This window comes from Mustela lutreola, chromosome 12 (genome assembly GCF_030435805.1).
Source record: "Mustela lutreola isolate mMusLut2 chromosome 12, mMusLut2.pri, whole genome shotgun sequence".
Lineage (NCBI taxonomy): Eukaryota > Metazoa > Chordata > Mammalia > Carnivora > Mustelidae > Mustela > Mustela lutreola.
Window position 1 is genome coordinate 22,781,984 of NC_081301.1, and position 24,859 is coordinate 22,806,842.

At 44.8% G+C, this 24,859-nt stretch overlaps 1 protein-coding gene and 1 non-coding gene across 7 annotated transcripts in view; both read right to left on the reverse strand.

The window, feature by feature from the left end:
• The window catches only part of PALM2AKAP2 (PALM2 and AKAP2 fusion), a 451,783-nt gene that overhangs the window by 235,276 nt on the left and 191,648 nt on the right, over nucleotides 1-24,859 (reverse strand). For all 6 annotated transcript variants that reach the window (XM_059141746.1, XM_059141744.1, XM_059141742.1 and 3 more), the window contains 2 exons: nucleotides 21,642-21,722; nucleotides 12,291-12,421 (listed from right to left, as the gene is read on the reverse strand). In XM_059141746.1, coding sequence (XP_058997729.1) covers nucleotides 12,291-12,421; nucleotides 21,642-21,722 — 212 coding nt within the window. The remainder of the gene's footprint in view (nucleotides 1-12,290; nucleotides 12,422-21,641; nucleotides 21,723-24,859) is intronic.
• Nucleotides 6,372-6,477, reverse strand: LOC131813314 (U6 spliceosomal RNA). The gene has a single exon (XR_009346734.1). It is a non-coding gene; the product is annotated as a U6 spliceosomal RNA (small nuclear RNA).

Below are 24,859 nucleotides of genomic sequence, written 5' to 3' on the forward strand. Positions count from 1 at the left end.
AAGAGAGGGAGACAAACCTTAAGAAACACTGAACTCTAGGGAACAACTGAGGGTTGTTGGCGGGGAGGAGAACTGAGGCAGGGGATAACCGCGTGACGGGCACTTGCTATAACCAGCGCTGGGTGTTGTATGCAAATGATGAATCGCTAAATTTTATCCCTGAAACGAATAATACAGTATATGTTAACTAAATAGAATTTAAATAAATATTTTAAAAGCCACTTCTACATGAAAGAGGTTAGTCGAATGATGCTCTCTGGAAAAAAAAAAAAAAAGATGTAGAATCTAATTTCCTTCTCTTTGAGTCTAAGCTGGCTTTAGCGTCTCAGGTGAAACCAGTAAGATACAGAAGAGGTGATGCTATGTGACTTCCAAAGGGCCAAGATAGAAGACGTCTTGCAGTTTCCAGCTGGGTCCCTTGCAATGCTGCTCTCCAGACACTCCCCCTTGGGCTCCCTGTCAGAACCCAGCTGCTGTGTGCTGAGAAGGCCATGCCTGTGGAGGGGCCTCGGACATTAGTCCCAGTCTTTGGGTCACTCTAGCTCAGGCCCTAGGCATGCAAGTGAAGAAGTCCCCAGGTGATTTCAGCATGCAGCTTCTGGAGTCACCCCCAGCCATGGGCGACTTCTCACCTGAGGCCCCACAGGAGCAGAGACAGGTCATCCCCACTGTTCTCTGCTCGAATTGTTGACTTCGAATCCGAGAGTACAATACAAACAACAAAGAACAGAAGTAGACCCATCGATACAGAGAACAAACTGATGGATGCCAGAGGGGAAGAGTGTGGGGAGGGGAAAATGGGCGAAGGGGCGCAGGAGACATAGGCTTCCAGTTATGGAAAGACTATGTCATGAAAATAAAAGGCACAGCACAGTGAATATAGTCAACGGAGCTGTCACAGTGCTGTATGGTGACAGATGGCAGCTACAATGGAGGTGAACAGAGCATAAGGCATCGAGAAGTTGAATCACCATGTTGTCCTCCTGGAACTAATGTAACAAGTGTGTCAATGATACTTAATTAAAAATAAGAATCCATGAGCACAATAAACCTGAATTATTCATTTTGCAAATATAATGGCACATGTGCTCCAAATGGGCTAAAAACAGTTTCTCAGAAAAGGGACAGGAAGGAAGATGTAGGCAAAGCCCTTCTCATAGATGTGCCCCAACCTAACTCCCCTATTACTGTTCATGCCTTCCCTCTCCCCTGGCCTGAAGTCCCCACGTCTGCTGCTTACATTGTAGGGAAGAGAGCCAAAACAGCCCTGATGTCAGAAGTTGCTTTCTGGGTAAGAGAAAAAAGGGGGGCATTTCCTCTCAGGTCCTGGCATGAGTTTGCTAGGGAACTGGAACCCTAGAATGGGAGTGGGTCCATGCCCTGACCCATTCACTGCAGTAGTGAACACGAGGCTAGAGATGAGGGAAGGAAAAACTGGCAAGGCCAGTGGACGCAGGACTTGCCGTGACAAGTCTCAAGCAGCCTCCGAACCCACTGAACTCTTCTCTTGGGGCCTCAGTCATGGAAAGAGGGGGCTACAAAGCAGGGGTGTGCCTTGGAGACTGACTTGGCTCCAGGCCCTGGCTGTGGAGTGTCAAACCGGTCTGCCTACACACGTCTGCTTCCCGCCCAGGTCAGAGCCCGCCTGCCTCCCCACGGCTGCCAGGCCACAGCCCCCAGACTCCACGGTCGTGATGCCATATTGTAAGATCACAGACTGCCCTCGCTGAAGAGGATCCAAGTGACCATCCGCTGCCTTCACAACGCACAGGAGGCGAAAACCGTTTAGGAAAATGTCAACAGGATGCTTGACGTCTTTGTTTCATCAAGAATACAGACAGGTTACAAGGGACCATATTACCAGCTACAGGGGCAGAAAAATGTGATTTTCAGAGGGGAAACTTTCTGTAGAAGGGAGATCTGAGGCATGGCATTCATAAGCCAAAAAAGCCTGGGGCCAGCTGCCAAGAAAGTTGACTTTGCACAATGTCTTCAATTATGGCAATTGTTCTAAGGGCTGGAAAATGCAAGCATTGCTCCAATTGTGGCTCCTATGTGGTCTCAGTGTATGAACAAAATTCTCCCATTATTTTCATAATTATGGATACTTTAACCCAATTTACCTGACCAATAATAAGGCAATTATAATGGAGCCCACAAAAGCCAAAGAAGGCAAGATATTTGGGCTCTCACAAACAGGCCCCTGGAAGTAGGCGTTTCCACTACTGCCACTAAGCTACACACAGGCGATGCTGACGTGCTGAAAGCACGAGGAGAGTGTTTCCCTCCTGACTTGTCCCAGCTTCCAGAACTGGCCACAAACCATAAGCATTCACATTTCAGAGTCTGTGAAAAGGGACCTTTCGATGTGGTCCCAGAGAGCAGGGATCAGAGAACCAGTGAAGAGGGCAGGGAACAGGACTTTCATCCCAGAGGAGGATCCTTTGTAATAATAGTAAGAGCTGTTCCAATGTGGACTTGGGTGTTACTTTGTGAGGAAGTGAGACTCCTGTCACTTTCAGCCTCGGGGAGAGATTACGAATGGACTCCCACTCACTGGGTTCACTGCAAATTCAAGCATCAGACAGGAGTTGATCCAGATCATACCTCCATTATGAGTGCTCTAAGAGTCTATGGTTTTATGAGCTGTCGTAAAATCACTGCCTTTGCAAAATCAGTGCAGCATTGGATGCAAAAGAAAAAGGCCATCATTTCTTTTTAACGCAGAACTGACTTTCGTGGTTCCATGCTTGAGAGACACCTTCTGCTACAAGCACCTGAAACACTTCCATCATGCTGCACTGAAAATCGTGAATGTTCTTTTCATAAATCTTTCCCCAGGGTTTATTGGGAAAGAGTTGACAAATGTTACTGTATGAGCTTCAGAACACACTGCCTGATGGCTTGATGTACATATAGATACATGTGAAGTGATCACCCCAATAGGTTCAGCTAAGATCCATCTTCTTAGACAATCAAAAGGAAAGAAAGAAGAAAAAAGAAAGAAATTTCTCTTTGTGATGAGAACTCTTGGGATCTACTCTCTTCACAGCTTCCCTGTATATCCTGCGGCAGTATTAGCTGTGGGCATCACGTCATACACGACATCCCAGTACTTACTCCGCTGTGAGTTTGCACCTTAGGACCACCTTCCTCCAATTTCCCCTTCCCTGCCGCCCTCCGCCTCTGCTAACCACAAGCCTAATCTCTTTTCCAATGTGTTTGGGGCTTCTCTGTTTTGTCTGTTTTTTTGTGGGTTTGTTTGAAGATTCCACATGTAAGTGAGATCATACAGTATTTGTCTTTCTCTGACTTATTTCACTCAGCGTAATGTCTTCAAGGTCTATCTCTGTTGTCACAAAGGGTACGATTTCTTTATTTTTTATGGCTGAATAATATTCCATATCATTGGAATAATATATTGGAATATATTATTATATATATAAATATGTAATTTATAATACAATAATACTATATATATAAATAATATTTTGGAATAATATTATTCTGCAGTAGAATAAGTGTTTATCACATCTGCTTTACCCACTCATCCACTGATGGACTCTTAGGTTGTTTCCAGGTCTTGGCTATTATAAACAGAGCTGCTATGAACCTGTTTATAACCTAAAAAAAGATAGCTTTTTTTTTTTTTTTTTTTAAAGAGAGAGAGTGTGTGCCTGCATACATGCAGGTGGGGAGGGCGGGGAAGAGCAGAGGAAGAGAAAGAAAGAGGAAGAGGAAGGGAGAGAATCTTAAGCAGCCTCCACGCCCAGCAGGGAGCCCAGTGTGGGGCTCGATCTCACAGGACTGAGATCATGATGTGACCCAACATCAAGAGTCAGACACTTAACAGACTGAGCCACTTGGGTACCCTGGTTATCTTTGGTTTTCATATCCTTGGCATATATTCCCAGAAATGGAATCACTGGATCACTTGGATAGTTCTCTTTTTAATTTTATGCGTGACCTTCATACTGTTTTCTACCAATTTACAACCCCACCAGTGGTGCACAGGGGTTCCCTTTGCTCCATATCCACACCTGCATCTGTTCTGTCTGGCCTTTGTGCCACATACATCTTTTTAGGGTTCTGGGTTCTGAAGCTCTTTGATGGGGTGATTTTATCTTCGTATCAAAACCTGTAATTCCAGGCTTTAGCATAATGGTAATCAGTTGGGGGCTACTTGGGCCCCACGGGACACTTAGCAATGCTTGAAGACATTCCTGACCTTGAGATGGGGGGTAGAGGATGCTATTGGCATCTCCCGGATAGGAGCCAGGGATTCTGCTAACCATCCTGCAACACACAGGACAACCCCCCACAACAAAGAATTCTCCAGCCCAGACGTCAACAGTGCTGCTACTGAGAAACCCTGTTCCAAAATCATGGAGGAGAAAACAACAACAAAAGCACTACTCTTACTCGCTGACAACCCACTATACTCGGTACTTCACAAAAGCATATAGTCTGTATGACAGCTCTTCAAATGGGTTTTGCTCTGGCCAGGGTCCAGGGCTCAAGGCCTAGAGAGTTACTTTGTGCCTAAGACGAAACAGCTTGCAAATGCAGAACTAGGGCTCGAACCCAGTCAGTTAGACTCAAAAGGCCCAGTTCCGCATTAGTATGCTGGGAGCCCCTGAAGTCATTGTACACTGTTTGTAGCAGACACTTAGGCTTTCTTCAGCCAAGAAAGAGCCCTCAGAAGTAAAGGGCATCAGAAGGAGACAAAGGAACCAAGCCTAAAATGGAGCCTGTACTTCCAGAATGAACTTGAAGGCACAGGCTCCTGAACCACGTGACTACTCTCAATGGCCCCAAGCCCAGCTTCTCTGGGGTGGGGGCACATTTGCTACCCTGCTTCCTGCAGAGACACTGAGGGCTGCATCGAGGAGAACACCAGTGTGATTTCAGTGTGACCAAGATACCACATGTCTCAAAAATTTTGACCTTAAAATAACCTGCGTCCAGATTTTTGAGAACGTGCTTTGGGGTTAGACAGAGCCCAGCTGAAATATTGCTTTTTCACTCTTGTTGTTGTTTTAGACGAAGGTCTATGCCCAGCATGGCACTTGAAGTCAAGACCCTGAGATCCAGAGTCACGTGCTCTACGTACCAACCAAGCCAACTCCTCACTTTTCCACTTATTCATGGGATCATTGGGGGAAACAAGTTACTTTATCTTCTAAGCCTCAGTTCCCCCATCTGTATTATGGGCATCATCATCACCACAGTTTCATGGGAGTAGGATGAGGACACACACAAGAAAATTAATGAATTAAGTGGAAGCCAAAAAGCGAGGGACCCAGAAGTGAGTAAGAGACCAATGAGTATGAGATGGCACAGTGGTGGTGGCACTGCATCACTCTATGGTTTATATTAGAACCTAGAGCATGAGAGAACAGGGCTGGATTGCCAGATGTCGCTGTGCGGGTGGGGCTGCGGGCAGGGAGAGCACAGATGTGGACCGCCTGTGTGAGCGTTCTGCGGAAGAACAGTGCACCATAGAGTCAAAAATAGAAAGAAGGACAGAATGAATCCCAAGCAAGTATCCTTTGTGATTCCAATGAACATTTCTGTGGTTGCCTTTTCTAGAACAGTTATTTGTGGATGACTGTCATCCTGTTCGTTGCCAAAATCCCAACATGTAAGACACACATGCTTCTGCCTAATGTCTCCAGTCTTCTGCTTTGAGTCTCTTAAGAATGTGGAAAACTAAGTGAATTCTGGCATCCGAATTTGTTCGGAGGCCAACAGAAGCACTCCGAGAATCTTAAATCAGAAGCAGAAATGAGCCAGTCCACTTGGGTTTTGAACTTTCTTTCTAAAAAGCTACAATGTCCCTCTCGAGGTGAGCAGCTGGGACTTCAACATTTTATTCAATCAATATTTGATGGGACATATTTTAGAACTGACAGCTGATCAGATGAATCAGTCATTGTGGTGACGAGTCAGTGATTCACCCATGGGGCTTTTGTCTCCTGAGAACTTCACCTCTCTCCCCAATTCTAGCCTGTTGCCACAAGCACTTCCTTCTACAATAGTAGCATTTCTCCACACAGGTGTATTTGCTCAGAAAAGGGATCTCTATTCAATTTCCCAAATTCGAGACTCTTAGAAAACCAGAGATGGAAGACCCTCAGAGAGTCTTCACTGAAAAGATGAGGACACTGAGACCAGAGAGAGCAAGAGCCTTGCGGAGAGTCACACAGCAAGTTAACAACAGAGCTAGAATTAACACCCTGGCTTTACAACAGCTTGTCTCTGTTTCATTTACTACTCACTATAATTTCTCCTCTTCACGGGGGTAATTCCAAGGTGGGGGGGGGGGACAGTTCTCCCAAATTTCTCATTAGTCAGAGAAAGTTAAGAACAATGTATTTCAAAGCTTCATGAATTTCAACGTCATCCTTGTGCAGAGGCCACGTTAATCTTCTCTGGATCATTCCATTTCTGCGTATGTGCTGCCGAAGCGAGCACTAGAACACTGTATTTCAAACATATGAATAAAAGCTGATGAAATTAGAAAGAGACTCTTAAGTAGGAAAATCACAGGGCAAGCAGCAAGACTTGTGGTCTAGAGAGATGTGAGGTTGACAAGGCCAGCGCAGATCTAATTGCCAGGATTCTCCAAGAGAATAAATGTGAGGTCCACATGTGGTCCCTTCACACTCATGGACAACATGGAGGGCAGCTGACCATGGGCTCAAGCCAGAAACAATCTTTGGGCTTTCTTAATCTGGCACTCCAGGAGGAAAGAAAGCACTCAGAAGATAGGACATTTGAAATTTTAAAAAAAAGAGATCATTGTACAGATTTTGCTTTCAGCGATGCTGACCATTTTTGCTTTCTAGAGAGCCAAGAATAAACCCAATAGACTGGGCTATCCTGACATTGTCCAGGGAAAAGTTGTGCAACAAACAAACAAACAAACAAACAACAAAACCATCTGTTTATCCACTGTAGGGACCAGCTCTCTTTCCTTTCCCACTGCAAACTCTGTTGTGCTCTTAGCGAATTACATTTTATTTGTGTTCTATTCTTTTTCCCTTTATAGCAATCTTTCTTGAACCTAACTATGCGCTGCAGAGATGATTAGCAACACTCTTAAAAAAAAAAAAAAAAAAATCTCCAGGGCTCCTTACCTGGGTCACTGAATCAAAATTTTCTGGAATAAGTCCTGGGAATCTATATTTTTAAAAAAAGCTTCCCAGGTGATTCTAAGGCCCAGGATTGAATCGTCTAGTTCCTTCCTCCCTCCCTCTGCCCCTCTTCAAAATCTAATCTGTGCGGCCTTCTAATAATCTTGGAAAAGAGATAACATTCTTCGTCCCAAACAACCACCAATTTACAAATAACACTTTTATAAAAAACCATGCCGGGGAAACCTGGGATTTGTTGCCTAGCTGCGGACACTATAAAGAACTGTAGACTCAGAAATGGAAATGTGGCCATATTCTTTCTTCCTGAAGATATCTAAGGAAAGAGACACATTTAAGCGCAAATTCTCATGCTTTATATGAAGTCTTTATTATCTTCAGACTTCAAGAATTAATATTAATTTATTTACTATTAATTAAATATTCAGACATAAGGAATTAAGACATGGCCTAAACCGACCCACACTGAGGTTCTGAGTTAGAGTGCTATTATTACCTTTTCTTTTTCCAAACTTAAATGACACTGATTTTCCTTAATCTTTCCTGGAACACATTCTCCCTGCTCTCTGATCACTACTCGCTATTGCTCCTTTAAGTTCTTTGAGCTACTCTTGGTTCACCAGCAGGGACTAAAATACCTTTGGGACACAACGGTACTCATCTACTCTATGGTTTGGAAACAGTTTCCCTATTTATTTTATATTTTTTTATTTTTTAGAGAGAGAGAGTGAGTCAGGGGAAGTGGGACAGAGGGAGAGGGAGAGGGAATCTTAAACAGGTTCCATACACAGCGTGGAGCCCAACATGCGGCTCCATCTCACAAGCCTGAGATCATGACCCGAGCTGAAATCCAGAGTCGGACGCTTAACCGGCTAAGCCACCCTGACGCCCCACATGTATCTCTTTAGGAGAATTTCTTTTACACTCAGGAGAGACTTAGATTAATGGGCTCAAATCTAAAGATCTAAAGATTGATATTCTGCTTCAAACAAAGAAAATTCCCTTTAGAATTCCTTTATTTAGTGGTTCTGCATTTAATCTGTTGTCAATGTCCAGGATTCTGATTCTATAAAGATTAGATTCTGAATCTGATCTCAAAGCCACTTCTGTTTTCTCGTGTTCTCTTCTCTCTGTCCCTCTGAATTCTCAAGCTATAAAATTTTAGGTCATCTTCCTCCTCATGAATTCCCTTTTCTATATTTTTATATTTTCCCTATATTTTTATATTTCCCCTAATGCTTGCAGGTCTCTCTTGAATAATCACGCTTCTGGAAGAGTGTTTGTGAGCCCCCATGCTCACCCCTCCCTGTATCTGTGCCCTGTGCCACACAATTCTAAAGTTCCTTCCACTAAAAGCCGACTGTCTCCCCGCCTTGATTTTGGGGGTGGCCGTGACTTGCTGGGGCTATACCATATGGACAGTTCTGTTTCCTCCCGGTGCTCTGGCTCCTCTGCCATTGCCGTAAAAGGAAACAGTTATGGTCAGCTCATTAGGCCCGGGGGATGAGAGCAAAGACTCGTCCAACCTATGCCCTAGTGTCACTTAGCTGAGCTCAGCCCAAATGAGCAGAGCCAGAATGGCCCAACCCCATGGACCGTTAAGACTGCAGGACGCTCGTGCTTCCAAAGAGCCTTTAGGGCTGTTCCAGTGGCTCTAGGGCTGTGAGAGCGAACTAAACCATGCCTGACTAAGGAAAGCGCCTGAGGGGGCTCAGGGTCCTCTAAGGCAAAAAGCAGGACAGCTCCTTTCTTCCCTTGGCACAGGAACCTGAAGATGCTAACGTGCAACAGAGAAGTTTCGAGTAAGATGAGAAGAAGTAGAAACCGATCTCCAGGGAATAGCTCCTTCCTCCAGAGCCCCTGACGAAGAAATGACACCCAGCAACAGTCCTGCTACTACAGAAAAGCAGCTCCAGGGAACACAGCTCAACCCCCAGCAAATGACCACTGCCAGGCAGAGCAGCCATCACTGTGCCGGAAGGACATGAATCCAGGCCTGAATCCAGGCCTAATAAGCACCCACATCCCCAGCCCTTTAGGCTGCTGTGACTTCTCTCCTTCTGGCTCGGCTATCTGGGTCTTCAGTGAGCTCAGAGAGATTGCCTGCATACATCCGTAAGCTCTTTATTCTGTTGACTCAAAAGATAAGAAGAGATGCTCCTTATTTTTCCGCATATGGGGATGACCGCGTGAATGTTAAACCAGCCCTGAACTCTTGTGCCTCGCTCTGGGGGTCAGTTTAGCCCAAACTGAGTCTTGATTTAAGATTCTCCCTCCATAGGGCGCCTGGATGGCTCAGTGGGTTAAAGCCTCTGCCCTCGCCTCAGGTCATGATCCCAGGGTCCTGGGATCAAGCTCCACATCGGGCTCTCTGCTCAGTGGAGAGCCTGTTTCCTCCTCTTCCTCCTCCTCCTCCTCTCTCTCTCTCTCTCTGCCTGCCTCTCTGCCTACTTGTGATCTGTCAAATAAATAAATAATAGTTTAAAAAAAAATAAGATTCTCCCTCCATGTAATGGCTCATCTCACAGGTAAGGGTTACCACCTGTGAGGCCAGAATAATTGTCTACATGTACGCAGGCCAAAGCCAAACTGAGAGTTTGGTGGGAAAACTGTGTTTTCTGATGCCATTAACACACACACACATGCACACACACAGAAAAGGTCACAGGCCTAATTTTATCCGATTTTCCAAGTCCCTTCTGCTTTCCATCTATGACACCTAAAGGATGAAATGAATGAACAGGTTCAGCCTTGGTCAGAAAAGATACCCAGTGTTTGAAAAATGATTTTAAACAAAATTTTCTGCCCATCAGTGTGTACCCTGCCTCCCTTCGCATCCACGGTAGCGAACAGACTGTGCTCAGGCCACGGGGCTCCTAGCATGAAGTTAGCCCGGAGAATAATCTTCCAGGCTTCTTCTGCCAGGCAGGGGTCCCCTGATACGTGGCCTGCCAGGTCCCAATTCTTCATTCAACAAAGAGTTGGGGAGTTTCTGCTCGGCTGCTCGGCATCAGACCCATCTGTCCTGAGTATGTAAAGCCAGTGAGAGAGAGAAACGAAGACGACGGAACTTCTAACGAGAGCAGAGACAAAGCGATGCTGCTGTATTATATCCACGGTCACCTGCAGCTGAGAACACCATGGACTTGAACTTCCGAGACTTCCTGCAAAACCACTTCTCTGAGCAGCTTCTTTCTCCCCAACCTACCGTCTATGTTTTCAATGATCCCTGGCTCCCTTATCTTGCCTAAGACACAGCCAGCTGAGCCGCTTCGGAGGAGAAGAACTCCCGAGGCTCAGGACACTGAGTGACTTGCTCCTGCCTCTCCCCTTCCTACCTCTGGGCTCCAACAGAAGAGCTTTCCTATTTCCTAGAGGCACTTGTCTTCAGAAGCTTGATGCCGTCTTCCCAGGACTAAGATTTTCTTCTTCTAATGACATGTATAGATCTCTCTATCTAAAATGGCTAGTAATAATTTAGCCTTTACCCTTTGTATGCTAAAGAAAAAAGTGGGTGTACATAGACACATACGTGCATAATACCCACACACATGCATGTGCACACAGGACATACAGTCACATTCATGTGTGCGCACACGTGTATTCATATCCACACACATGCATGTATGTATACATATGTATCTATATTCACATGCATGTGTACACAAGCATGTGCATTCACACATGTATGATAATATACACATGTACACACACTCACAAATGTGTAAATGCACACATGTGCACACATATCCACACACGTGTTGTGCATGTGTGCACATTTACACACATGCACATATCCATATGCATGCCTATTTGCATGCATGTGCACACACACGTATACATATTCGCTTGCATGTACACAGACACATTTCCATACACGTTTGATACATGCATGTGCATGCATACACATTCTCATAATGTATGCACATATGTATACACATTCACATACATGTTTGTGAGCACACATTCACGTGTATGTACACACATATATATACATGTTCACATACACATGTGTGTATATGAACATATGTACATCGCATACAAACTTTTTCTTAGTGAATTTCCTCTATAAGCAAAATTTAGCTAAGCTGTTCTTGAGAACACTTCAAGGGACATTAAGGCCCAAGCAAATAGGGATCCAGGCCTTTAGGGCTTATGGCCAGTCTGATTTCCCTCTGGTAACAGTACTGGAGTCCCCAGGGACTCTCACAGTCCTCATACATCCTTGGGTTTAAAGGCTGGTAGTGATGTAGTAGCCTTGCCCTGTCTTCTAAACCAGGTTGCACCCTCAGGAGAAAGAGATGAAACTCCTGAGGTTGAGATTTGAGGCGGGCTTTGGAGGGATATGATGGATAGGGAGGTTCGGTTCTAAGGCATCTCTGATTGCCACTTTCCACCCCCCTCTCTTAGCTCTGGCTAGGTGTCCTGGGACCTGATACGACTACAGTTTTCAAGTATGAACCTATGTTTCTGCTTCTGTGTGAGCCTGGCCAACCACTGGCCACAGGAAGGACACTTATCTCCCAGACGGAAATGTTCAGAACCTGGCTGAGAACCATAAAGGAACCCAACTCACCCTCTGAGCAGGGCGAACAGACAGTGCAACGTTAATTTTAGAGCTCAGGCACGTAACTCACAGTGGTACCCTCATTTGGCTCACTGGTCTCGTTCTCAGACCCCTGGCTACCGTTTCCCACTTCAGACTGATCAAATGTAGGAAAGAGACCCACTACAGCAGCAACAACAGCTAACAGCCTGACTCACAGGAGGAAAAAGACAAAAGCTGGTGGAAGAACTCAAAAAAGGTGGGCATTTACTGAAGGGGCGAGCTGCTTCCAACACCTCACTGTTCCAGGAAAACATCGCTGTACCGGTAACAGCCCCTACAGTAATTAGTGTTCAGAGTAGTAACTCGGGGTTATCTGGAAACGTTTAAACGATACCAATGTACTCTGTTTTGTTTTGGGTTTTTTTCCCCCCCAATGTACTCTGTTTTTAGGAAGAGAATTCCCCAGCTCTGGGCAAAGGGGCTGGCAATGAGAAGGGCCCCCTAGAGGACAGCGGCGGTTACTGCACTGTAAGACCCCAGGGAGGGAGGGGCGGGGGTGGGCGCCGGCGCTGGGAACCACCTACCTCTGGATGTTATCTTCCAGCTGTTTGACTCGGAACTCATCCTCCTCAGATTGCCGCCTCCTGGCTTCCTCCTCTTCGGCAGTTCCGGCGGGGATACCCTGCAGCAGCCATTTTTCCCGAAGCACTTTGGACTGTGGGAATGAGGGAAGAGAACAGATCAGATGATACCTCTCCGTCCACAGCCTTCTCCGTGCCGCGGTGCCTCGGTTCGAGCTCCGCCCCTCGTCACTGGTCGCCTGAATTGCTGCCTTCGCCTCCTCTCTGACTTGGCTCCCCACCTCCCCCAGGCCCAGCCCCTAGAGAGCCACCAGTGCGATTTATTTCTGCATTTCTGACTATAAAAAGCTTTTGAGAACATACAGAAAAACAGGAAACAGGATAATGAATGTCCCTGTAACTCACCTAGCTTTACAATTATAAACAGTTTGCCTTATTTCCCACAAGTTCTTTACCACAGCACTTTAAAGGAAATAACAAGCATCGTGACATTTCACCCGTGAGTATTTCAGTATGAATCTCTAAAACATAAGGGCATTTTTCTGTGCAGCTGCAATTTCATTATATAATTTCTTAAGATCACCAGATACTGCGTCCATCTTAAAGTGTTTTAAAAAATAAAAAAGATGATGTCATACTTCTTAGAAGCTTTTTAATGATTCCCAACCATCCTCAGCAGTGATCTCCAAATGGTATTAAAATCATGTACTCCATTTGCACCAGTGTACTAATATATTGTGGAGTGAAATAAAAAGGTGGGGTTTTTTTTGTTTGTTTTTAGTAGGCTCGTGAGGAGCCCAGTATGGGGCTTGCGTTCAACCCTGAAATCAAGACCTGAGCTGAGATCAAGAATTAGATGCTTAACTGACTGAGCCACCCAGGTGCCCCCCCCCCCCACCGCCAAATAAAAAGGTTTTGAGTTTCAGGCAATGGCGAGGAGGGAGCCATTACTACTTTGACAAGGGAAATGAAAACAGCTCAAGAGAAAGGCAGGCTGAAACTCCCTAAAACAAAGAGCAAGGTGAAGAAGGTAGGGGAAAGGATTTTTGATTTGGGTTTTCATTATATGGTGCCTAGATGGCAGAGGGTGGCTATTAGATGTTTGTAGAGGCTGGACCCTAGGCATCATGGCTGAGTGTCCCCTGGTCAGGTTGGTGGTCCTGGAAGGCAGTAAGGGTGCCCCCAAAGCAGGGCATGTGACCAGATTTTCCCTGGTCCTGTCATGGCTATGAAGCCAGTCAACATAGTGGAAGCATAGGGTAAGCCCTGGGTTCTCTGGCTCCCAGCATCACCTCTGTCAGAATCCGGTTTGACCTCCTCAGGCAGGCTGAGCAAGGTAAAGGAAAGGAGCCCCTTATAATGACTCAGAGCCAGGTTATGCATGGCTCCAAGCCAATTAAATATGACATACAGAAATGAGAGAGTAGAATGTCTCCAATATTATAGACACAGAACTCATACTCACTACCGTTTGCTTTCTACAACTCTCATAAGCAAAAGGTAGACAATCCCAGAGGTTCACATTTGTCTTGAGATTAAGGAACAAGAGCTCCTTATGATAAAGCTATAAAAGGAGTTATTAAAAATTACCAACTTTAGTAACAGTAAGAATTCATTAACGGTTCTGATTCACCATTCTATTGAAAAATCTAGCAGCTACGCGGGGCTATGAAGCTGCTGCTGGCTGCAGAGGGGTAGGTTCCAATGGCTTGAATTCCTACACTTCTGAATGGACTTTTTGAGTCCATTTTGACTGGACATTCTGGAAAGGCAGCCTTGGAGAGACCCAGCTTTCTCTGCCCCAGGAGGGATGCTCTAGAGCCAGCGCTTCTAGAGACGTGACCCAGTGGCTGCTCCTGAGAATGTTCTGTCTGCTCTCCTTCGCACTGTGCCCCCCCCCACCCCGCCACCAAGGAAAGGGTCTGACCACTCATTTCCAGCTGAGTCCTAGCCATCCGTCAGTACTTATGACAAGAGCAGCCTGGTGACCACGAGCATCGAGAGCACATGTGCCCTCACATCTGTCTCTTCTCTGGATAAGGCAGTGAGTGATGGTGTCACCAAAACATCCCCAACAGCTGGAGCCAAGAAGAGAGACTCTAACAGAACAAGACAGCGGGCCTGGTCTCAGAGAAGTCTATTTCACAGAAGTGTTTGGACATTACAAAAATTAAAAAGCAAAGTTGATTTTTTTCCCACTTGGCCTTGATGTTGCGTGGGCAGACCACCAATCCAAATACGTTGCCCACAAAGGTTCCCTTAACCTCCGCCAGATCACTTCCTGTTGTCTCTAAGGGTCAGTGGTGTTATGGCCTTAGACTAGAATGCACTTGAACATGCTTTTCACACAGGCCTATCGAAAGCACCCATTTCCCCCTACTGTACTGGTCCTTACTGGCTTGCCTAAGTGTTTCAGAAATAAGTGACAAGCAGAGCATGCAGAAGTGAACACTAAAAATAAAAAATTTTCTTCTTCTTTTTTTTTAATGTCCAGATGGCACATACCAAAAAACTGTATCCTAGCTTACAGCAGTGAAGAACGGTCAAACTTCACTTTGGTCAAGGAGAGGCAACTGTGAAGAGTCAAGACAAAGGAAGTATGCATAAGGCTGATAGGAGAGCTCGCGGAAGCACAGATTCCCACCTCCCCCCCACCAATATGTTGATTCTTGAAGTTTAAGGTAAGGCCCAAGAATATGAATTTTAATAAGCTCCCACGTGATGCTGTCATTGATGGTCCTGGCCCAAGGTCCACAATTTGAATAGCCCCACAGAACCTGTGACTATCCAAGTGCCTGGAGAATACCTAAGCCTTCCCACCAACTAGCCAAACCTGACCCAAAAAGGAGCTCGTCATCCTCCCACTCAGCCATCTCTCCCTCTGCATCCCTATCTCGGGAGCAGTGGTGTCCCCATCCATTCCCCCAGATACTCCACCAGGTCCTGAAGACACCGCTCTGGATGATGGGCAAGTCCTCAGCGTCACTAAGCTTTTGTCCCAATAAACAACGATGTGAGATAATTTCAGACTGCGAAACATGCACGGCAGGAGGTAGGCAGGACAATATGACAAACAGGAACACAGAGAGGACACTTTAGGGGGGAAAAGTCCCTGTGAGTACTTGAACACTTTAGCTGAGATCTGAGATCCAAGGAAGGGACATTCACAGGGAGAGGCCGGCAAACGTAACAGCCCAGATGTGGGACAGAGTTTAGCGCGTTTGTGGACCAGACAGAATGCCCAAGCGGCGGGACCACAGTGAGTGGGGGGTGAGGAAGGGAGGGGAGAACAAGTTGGAGATGGAGAGGAGTGCAGGGGCCAGAGTTGGTGGGGTCCTGCAGACGTGCTAAGGAGTTTCCTGAGCACCACAGGAAGAGAACAGTTTGGAAGGGACAGGATTACAAAGTGTAAGTGATTGGATTCTATTACATCACCAGTTGAGAGAGTGTGCTAGCTGGAAACGGAGGAGCAGCAGAAGAAATGGAAGGCACGGGGTGTACTTCAGAGGGAGAGTCAACATGACTTGCTGACAGATTAGATGTGGGGGGCAAGGGACAGGGTGGGATTCAAGACGACATAGACAGTTGGTTTGAGCAAAAGGGTGGATGGTGGTATCCTCACTAGACTGGAAAGACTAGAGGAAGAACAAAGGCTGGAACAGCAGAAAACGGACATTTCCATTTAGGGCAGGATAAGTTTGAGAGGCTTATAAAGGGAAGCGACACATTCAAGTGGACACGTCAGAAAAATGGCTGAATACAGGAGCATGGAGTTCAGAGGTCACTGGAACCAGAGACATCTATTTGGGAGTCATTGATACATAAATGATATCTGAAGCCACGGTATCGAATGATGATGACGATGATGATGATGACAATGATAATTATCACTCCTCCCCATTGACTCCCGGCGAGATCTTGGTTTGGTATTGAGTTTTCGTCACATGATTTCAGTCCACACAGAACCCAAACCAAGACTTCTGATAGAAGAAACCAAGTCCTGGGGGCACCTGGGTGGCTCAGTGGGTTGAGCCTCTGCCTTCGGCTCAGGTCATGATCTCAGGGTCCTGGGATCGAGCCCTTCATTGGGCTCTCTGCTCAGCGGGGAGCCTGCCTTCCCCTCCCCCTCTACCTGCCCCTCTGTCTCTCTCTCTGTCAAATAAATAAATAAATAATCTAGAAGAAGAAGAAGAAGAAGAAGAAGAAGAAGAAGAAGAAGAAACCAAGTTCTAACTTCTACTCAAGCTCTGTTTAAAGGGCCAGTGGAGACGTGATGGGAAAAAGTGGGATGTGAAGTTCCTTTACACTGCGTACCCTGCCTGTCAATTCAATACTCTAACATTTGAAATTGGCCTTTCAAACATATTAATGACCAAGAAAAGTCTAAAATTCGTGCTAAAGGTTCACAATAGCGGGAGACACTAAAACATGTTTGCAGCAAGGCCCACTGGAACCTTCAGGCTGTATAGCAAATGACCTTGGTAGGTTGACAATAAATATCTCGTAGGGTCACAATTCAGTCTTTGATTTTTTTTTTCATTCAATCTTCTTGAAAGAAAATGCTGTGGTTTTTAAAATATAATGACAATTTTCACAGCTTGGTTTAGGGAAAAAAAAAAAAAAACCCTCTAGTCAGGGTTCCCTGCTCATGAATAAGTAATTCAAAGGCATCTTATGTATTAAAGATATGATATTAACAATTCGATTCTGACAGTGCTGCCTCTGTCATACAAACCTTTATAAATGTGACAGTTCCAAAGGGATTCATGTGGCAAAATATGCTGACTGCTCTTGCTGGGACCTTGGACTGACCAATAAAATAGACAAATCTCTGGCCATTCAACCCAGAGCACAAAGGGAATATTAAATTTAGTCTGTCTGGTATAATCTCATAGTTGATTTATTTTTTAAACTCAACATTATCCCAAGTCACATAATAAAAACAAAAAGAATAAATAATTATTTCCCTGGAATACAAAGCCAAGAGCATTTTTCAATAGAAGAATAATGATGGCTCTTACCTTATGACATACTAGGATTATATGTTATATATTAAAAAGCGAGAGGGATGAGATGAGGGTGGTATTGGCCCAGGAGTGGCAGATTCATGGAGGAGGAAGAAGGCACCAATGGTGGACTTCCGTATAAGGGAGAAATATGGATATGATAAAGAAGACATTTAAGTCAGTGGGGACAAGAATGAATTAATCAATAAATCACGTTGGGGTAACTGGTTCACCATCAGTAAAAAGTAAAGTCATTCTTATCTTATTTCATATAGAAAAATAAATTCTAGATGGGTTAAAATGACTGAAGGATAAGAAACATCCTAGGTGAATGTTTGAGACGTTCTTTGCAAGAACCACAACAACGTCAGAAATCATAACGTAAAAAGAATGTTAGCTGTGATATCACAACTATTAAAGGTTTGTATGAAAATGTATGTACTCATTTTAGATTTTAATTATTTCTTTAGTTATTCAGGAGAGAGAGCATAAGTTCCGGTGGGGAGATGCAAGGAGAGGGAAAAGTAGACTTCCCGCTGAGCAGGGAGCCTGACATGGGGCTGGATCCCAGGACTTGATCCCAGGATGCTGGGATCAGGACCTGAGTTTAAGGCAGAATCTTAATTGACTGAGCCACCCATGTGCCCCTTTTATGAGAATTTAAAACAGCCCATCTATCAAAATCCAAAAAAGAGGTAAAGGTGAATGTATTCTGGACCTGAATGTTAAAACCATTTCATTTTAATCACCAACTGATGAGGCTTATGAATAAGGGTCATAGAGCTTAATCTATAAAAACATACTAGAGAAAAAGTACAGAAGAATATATCTCTGTGTGAGTGACATCTGGGTGACCAGTATACAGCTGATATCTTTTTTCCTTTATATTTTCCTACACTTTAAATTTTTACTTTTGGAATGATCATGCATTCCTTTCTCTTACAATCAGCAAAAGAGTAATTCAGCTATTGAAATCACTTACTGGTCCCATATGTGAGCACTTCTTGGAAATTCTTACATCACAAATATTAGAGACTAAGTATAGCTAAGGATCTTGTAAAAAGAAATCTGAGTTTAATTTGGCGAGGACTTCAAAGTGCTTGGGGATTTCCTAACCACTGGAGTGTAGCAGCTCTTTCAATATTGGGGGTCTTTCATTGCATTGCATAATTTGTTTATTGTCCATATATAAAGTAAAAATATTCCATTTTTGTGGCACTGCTCACTGCACAATCCTATACATTACAATTACCAAAAATATTAATCACATAACTGTGTGATTATTATCAAAACTATGGCTTTGCATTCTATTTTTTTTTTTTTTGGTTTGACAAGAGACCAGTAAATCTATCTAAATAATTTATACCTCATTGCATGAGAATAAAATGTCCATAGACTACTGGACCATGAGAACTATATCTTAATAAACATGAAATCTAATTCTAATGCTTTTCCATTTAACTTTACACTAAGTATATGTCATTTTTTAGGGAGCATCTCAGATTTTATAAATTAGTGGAAGAAATATTAATTGGTGACATATCTCTTAATATTTTCTACTTCAAGGAACTGCCAGTAATCAATAATGTCTCCGCATGGTCTAAATTTTCTGGAGTCCATGAAAGTGTAACTTAGAGTTATAGACAATGATGATGGTAACTGGCAGCTCTCTAGACAAACTATTCAAAATGGAATATTACATTTAAAGAAAACAGTGACCTGGCGAAGGCTTGGTTTTGAGGGTAGAGAAGCCCTAGAGTTCAACCAGGGCTTCCTCACGTGGAGTCTCTATGTTCCTGGGCAAATGACCTGACCTCTTGAGTTTGTTTCCTCGCCTGTGAGACAGGGAAACTAATATCTCTTTTGCGGCCATTACTGAGGGGATGTATTTAAAGTACCAGGCACGTACTAGATACTCAAAAAAATGACTATCACCGAGGATGGCCAAGGCGATGACACGGCTGCCATGCAGCCAGGACAAAGCTGGCGGAGTCCCTACCAAGAGGCTCACAGAGGAACTATAACCTCAATGAATTTACTACCATCCAGAGGTGAGGCAGCTGAGCTCACAACTGAATGATCACAGGGAAGATGACTCAGGCTATTCAAGTCCCGTCAACCGCTAACTGACTGAAAGTAGAACATATTCTTTTCTGGTGCCTGAAGTGATCATATCTCTCAGTCAGGCACCACCAAAATAACTCAGTTATTTTGGGAATGATGGCCTCAGAACAAAGAGAGGCAGAGTCATGAGAGAAGTTTCACCTGAGCCAAAGTGAGGCCTGATGACATGCCTCGCCTACCTCAGACCCCACCTCACCAGAGCACAGGAACTTGGTACCTGCAGTCGTTTCCATTTTTGTTTTCATGGTTCAAGACTAGTGATCTACCCTTGTTCTGTCTACATGGGCTTTCCCCAGAGAGAGAAAATCACAACCCCTTGGTCTCCATTTATTAAACTGTCATCACTTCTAGTTCTTTCTCTTGAAGTTACAGGAAGATGACCTAGGTGAAAGGGCCGGGTGTTCCCTCAGCTAGCCAATTACACCAGCAATGTGAGAATTTTACCAGGATAACCATAAAGAACTGGTTCCCTTGTTTCCAAGTCTCTGAGGGCGTCTCACTGCTTCTACATGCAATACTAAGTCCTTTTACTGTTATTTCTGTTGACTGGATGGCCAGACACATGGATGGATACTGAGCTGGACGTCAGTCCTGAATGAGTCCTTGGTATCCAATCAGGCATCCGGAATGATAAAAAGTGGGAAAAAGAAACTTAATTTTCTGACATATGTTTATTGCCCGACTTTTGGTTCAAGGAATGCAAAAGCAAGGAACCATGTTGAGCTTAAAGGGGAGAGGGCCTGCCTAGTCAAAACAGCCTCTCATTTTTCCAGTCCCCTTCATTAAAAAAATCCACCTTAAACCAAGAACTCCTTTTGGTCTCTTGTAAGGAGTGAATTGACTTTTCTCTGAGCCACAGTCCCAGCTCTGTCCAGAGCGACCTTGAAAAATTCACTTGGTTCCACTAAGTGTTAAGTCCCCCTCTACGCAAGAAGAAAATACTAACTCTAGCCCTCAGTGCTTCCTCAGGAATGGTGTAAGCAGAGAGTAACAGCGTAGGGGATGTATTGTAAGCTCCTACAAAGAAAGGTCTATAAACGGATTTATAAGAGCAAAAATAAATGGGCAATATTCTCAGTATCATGCTGCTGTACTTCCTTTTAAACACATTCTCTGGTTAAAGTGGATAGTGTACTGATAAATATACCAAGCGGATTTAGGTCATGCTGCTATTTGAAATCAGCTTGCTGATCATTCTCATCTGAAGGATTCATTTAGCACAACGCTATCTTCTAGAGAAGAAAGGATAATACAATCATAAAGGCTCATCTTGTTGGAAAGAATCTAAACTATCTACAGCCAGCATCACCCGGAAAGCCAGCCCCACCTTCCCAACCAGCCCTCTGAGCAATGCGAATCTGTACATGAATGTCACAGCAACTTGAGTGGGGCAGAGCTGCAGACGGCATGTAGCAGCTCCCAGCTGGCCGCTGGAATGCGTTCACTGTACTCTGCAAGCCTGCAGAAAGCAACATGCTACAGCCCGTGGAGTCCCTGTGACAGTGACAGAGCTTTCTCGTAGGTTGTAATCAATTACGATGCTTAAGTGCCTTATGTTTTAAAGAAACATAAATAATGAAACATCTCTCTGTCTCTCTCTCTCTCTCTGTACAATGGAGACCCAACTGACCGAAATCATTTCAATGCCATCTTTCGACCAACTGCTCATTCAGAGAGAACACTTACAAAATTGTGAAAGTAGAAATAAAATGAATGCATCCCCGGAAATACACAGGGTTGCTCTTTTTTATCAGATCATGATGCTTTTATCTCCCTTTTCTCCATATCAAGAAAGAAAACATTCCGGTGTTTTATCTATAAAAGAACAGCCTGTTCAACGGATCCTTTGGAACCTGTGAACACACACACGCAGGGCACCTGATACACTGGAGAGGCAGCCCCAGAACACTGCCTCTCCCACCATGTGGAGATTCTCGTCCCGTTTCTATATATAACCAGCACATTTCACATGCACACACCAGCTCCCAAACCCGTCCACATGCACACTGTAATCTCCTCCTGCTCGCAGAAACTGAAATGCTCTAACAATGCCCTGCGCTGGAGGAATTCACAAGAAAAGCCCAAGGATGGTTTCCTGACTGGAGGAGAAAGGGCTCGTGCAGTCGGCGGCAGTGCCTTCGCGCCAGGGCAGGCTCTGCCCGGCTCTCCGGAGTGTGATCTGCATGTCTAATCATGGAAAAGGTTCGTGGGATCGGCCACTTACCTTGGAATGCTGCAGCAGAAGTATCTGTTCGTCAAGCTGCTGTCGCTTGCCTTCTATTTCAGTCTGCGTCTTTCTTTTTTCCTTGAAAATAAAGAGAGAGAGCCTGTAAGAGTAGGTGGGTGTTGGCTCCAGGAATTTTAAGGCCGGAAGCAGTGGCCGCTGCCACCGCAGCAGCAGCAGCAGCAGCAGCAGCAGCAGCTCACATCTGGAGAGACACTCGCAGACATGCTGGGCACACACGCATGTCACCTGCCCCTCCGCCTCCAGGAGCTTTCTCCTAACATGCCTGCCATGGGCTCTGCGAGTGGGAGAGTCCCCTCAGTCAGCCGGGCTGCAGCAATTGAATCCAGAAGAAAAGGCGGTTTCCACACACACACACACACACACACACTCACAGAATCATGTTCTATGCAGTGTTAATTTGGAGACAAAGAATAAAAATGTCTCCAACGAAAAGCTAGAGGTGGTTATCGGCTGCAAAGATGACAGAATGTAACCGGGGAGATTCTAAGGTTAGCTTTCTTTTATTGAAATCACACACACAAGTAATCCGACATAATTTCCAGTTTCGTAGGACACATCATTCCTGTTGGATATCACCAAAAATGCAAATTAGATGGGTGGTCTTTGCTGAAACTAGTCTCTGGGTGAGAAGCGCAGGTGGGGCACTGCCGGTGGCTGGGGCTCCCTGAGGTTATGTTAAATATGAAATCTGAAGTTGGTTTGTCTGGATCCAACTCCCAGCTCTGCCTTTTGCTACCTCTGTGACCTCTGGCAAGTTCTTTTACAACCCTGGGTCCAAGCCTTCTCTCACATAAAGAGGAGATCATAATTTGTACCTAAACCTGGGGTTTAGTGGGGTGTGGATCCAATGAGACGATGATATAAAGGGCTTGGAACAATGATCTGGCACATAGTAAATGCTCAATAAATGTTACTTGTTCTTATGCTTATTGCCATCGCATTTACTTCTAGGTAATGCCTAGAGGCGGGCTCTAAAGGGATGTAATTCCCCTGTATTCAGAGCAAAACCTTTCAACTGGAGTACAAATTTAATGCTTTTCTCCTTCACATTTCTCAAATGTAGACAATAGACATCACATAAACATGACTGATTTAAGACTAGAAAGGCCAGCCTTTAATAAGAGCTGGCTTGTTCCACGTTTTGTTTCCAAAGTGCACAGTGGGGCAGTCTGCCGAGACATTCACTGCCCTGGATTCCTTTCCTTCCCTCACATATGCAGGGAGAAACTTGCTAGACAGACAGAGTGGCATTCTACAATACGACCGCCAAACCCCGGAGAAGACAATAACGCAGAAGGCCGGCTGCCGTGCTCTGTGTCAACAGAAGGCTATATTTTACGGCGTAGCTGTTTCTGGGGATGGGCTCGTGCCACTGATGATCAAGTCAGCACAGCAATGATTTGCGTTACAACCAAGTTCCTCTGGGCAATGCACAGACTTGTAAGAAATATTAGTTTATTCATCTCCAGTCACTGGGAGACGTGATATCCACGTCAGGGGTATAACCTCCCCGCCAAAGTGAGGCCCGAGAACTTCACCATTTACCAAAGAACTCTGATCCGGGGCACATTACGGATACTGCTTAAGCCCAGAGTATGTGTCAGAACATATGATATATGACAGTGGATGGCAAAGTGAGGCCTCATGAGAAGAGCCCCCTTCTCCAGGATCTCGGAAGTGCCAGGTGATAAAGCAAGGGCCTCCAGAACTGGCTACCCTCTCTATAACCTAGCGACTAGCTCCTCAACATTAGAACGACTTCATCATTCGCTTCCACTGGATGTCAAGGTATGTATGTAGTTAGCCAAATTTAGATCCAGATCCATGATCTAGGATGTCATGGACACAAGATGCAGAGACACCATACTTGAGCACGTGAAACTGTGTGTTACGTGTCTATTACAGACTGAACGCTTACGTCCTCCCCCGACATCCGCATATGAGAATGTCATCCCCAAAGCAACAGTGATTAGGAGGTGGGGACATTTGGGAAGTGGTGAGGTGATGAGAGCAGAGCCCTCCTGAATGGGACTAGTGCCCTTATATGAGAAACCCCAGAGAACGCTTCTGCACCTTCTACCATGTGAAGACACAGTGAAAAGACAGTTATCTCTGAACCAGGAAGCAAGACCCCGGTAGACACGGAATTTGCCAGTGCCTTGATCTTGGGCTTCCCAGCCTCCAGCAGGAAACAAATTCCTGCTGTCTATAATGCACACAGTCTATGGTATTTTGTTATAGAACCTGAATGGGCTAAGCCAGTATTCTAATTACATGTCTGGTCATTTGCAAACCTAGGCTTTCCCACCTCTGGGTCTTTGTTCGTATAGAAAATCCTCACTCCGGAGTTACCCACCATGATAGGAGGGAACTATACCCTGAGTAGAAAAAATATTACCAATGGTATAAGCAGTGAACCCTTGTATGCCCAAGCAGTAGACTGATTGGTGGCCACTGTGAACAGACATGATCACAAACAATGCAGGTTTTAAGATAGTTCATTAAGAATGGGTAGGAATCAGGTAGGTATAAATTAATGGGCGACACATTCCAGGAAAAGGGAGTTGTGTGAACAAGGGTAGAAATGTCCTGGCATGTTCCAGGGATAGTGAGGACGGAAATCTATCTGAAGTGCAGAGCTTGCTCTTCGGAATAGAGATCAATGATTCAAAAGATTAGCTAGGACTAGACCATCGAGGGCCTTGAATGCCAGGTCAAGAGGTTCGGATTTCATCTTACAGGCAATGGCATATTACAGGGTTCTAAGCAAGAGAGTGATACAGTAAAATGGCATTTTGGGAACATTAATCTGACACTGGTGTATAGGATAGATTAATGGGGGGGATGGGAGCTTTTTCTATAAATTTTCAAACAGTAAATATGTTAGGTTTTGTAGAATATACAATCTCAAAACTGTGATTATAGTGCGAAAATGGCCTTGGACAATATATGAATAAATGAGTATGGTTCTGTTCTTCTTTTTTTTTTAATAAGATTTTATTTATTATTTGACAGAGAGAGATCACAAGCAGGCAGAGAGGCAGGCAGAGAGAGAGGAGGAAGCAGGCTCCCTGCTGAGCAGAGAGCCCGAAGTGGGACTCGATCCCAGGACCCTGAGATCATGACCTGAGCTGAAGGCAGCGGCTTAACCCACTGAGCCACTCAGGCACCCCTCTGTTCTTCTTTTAATTTTC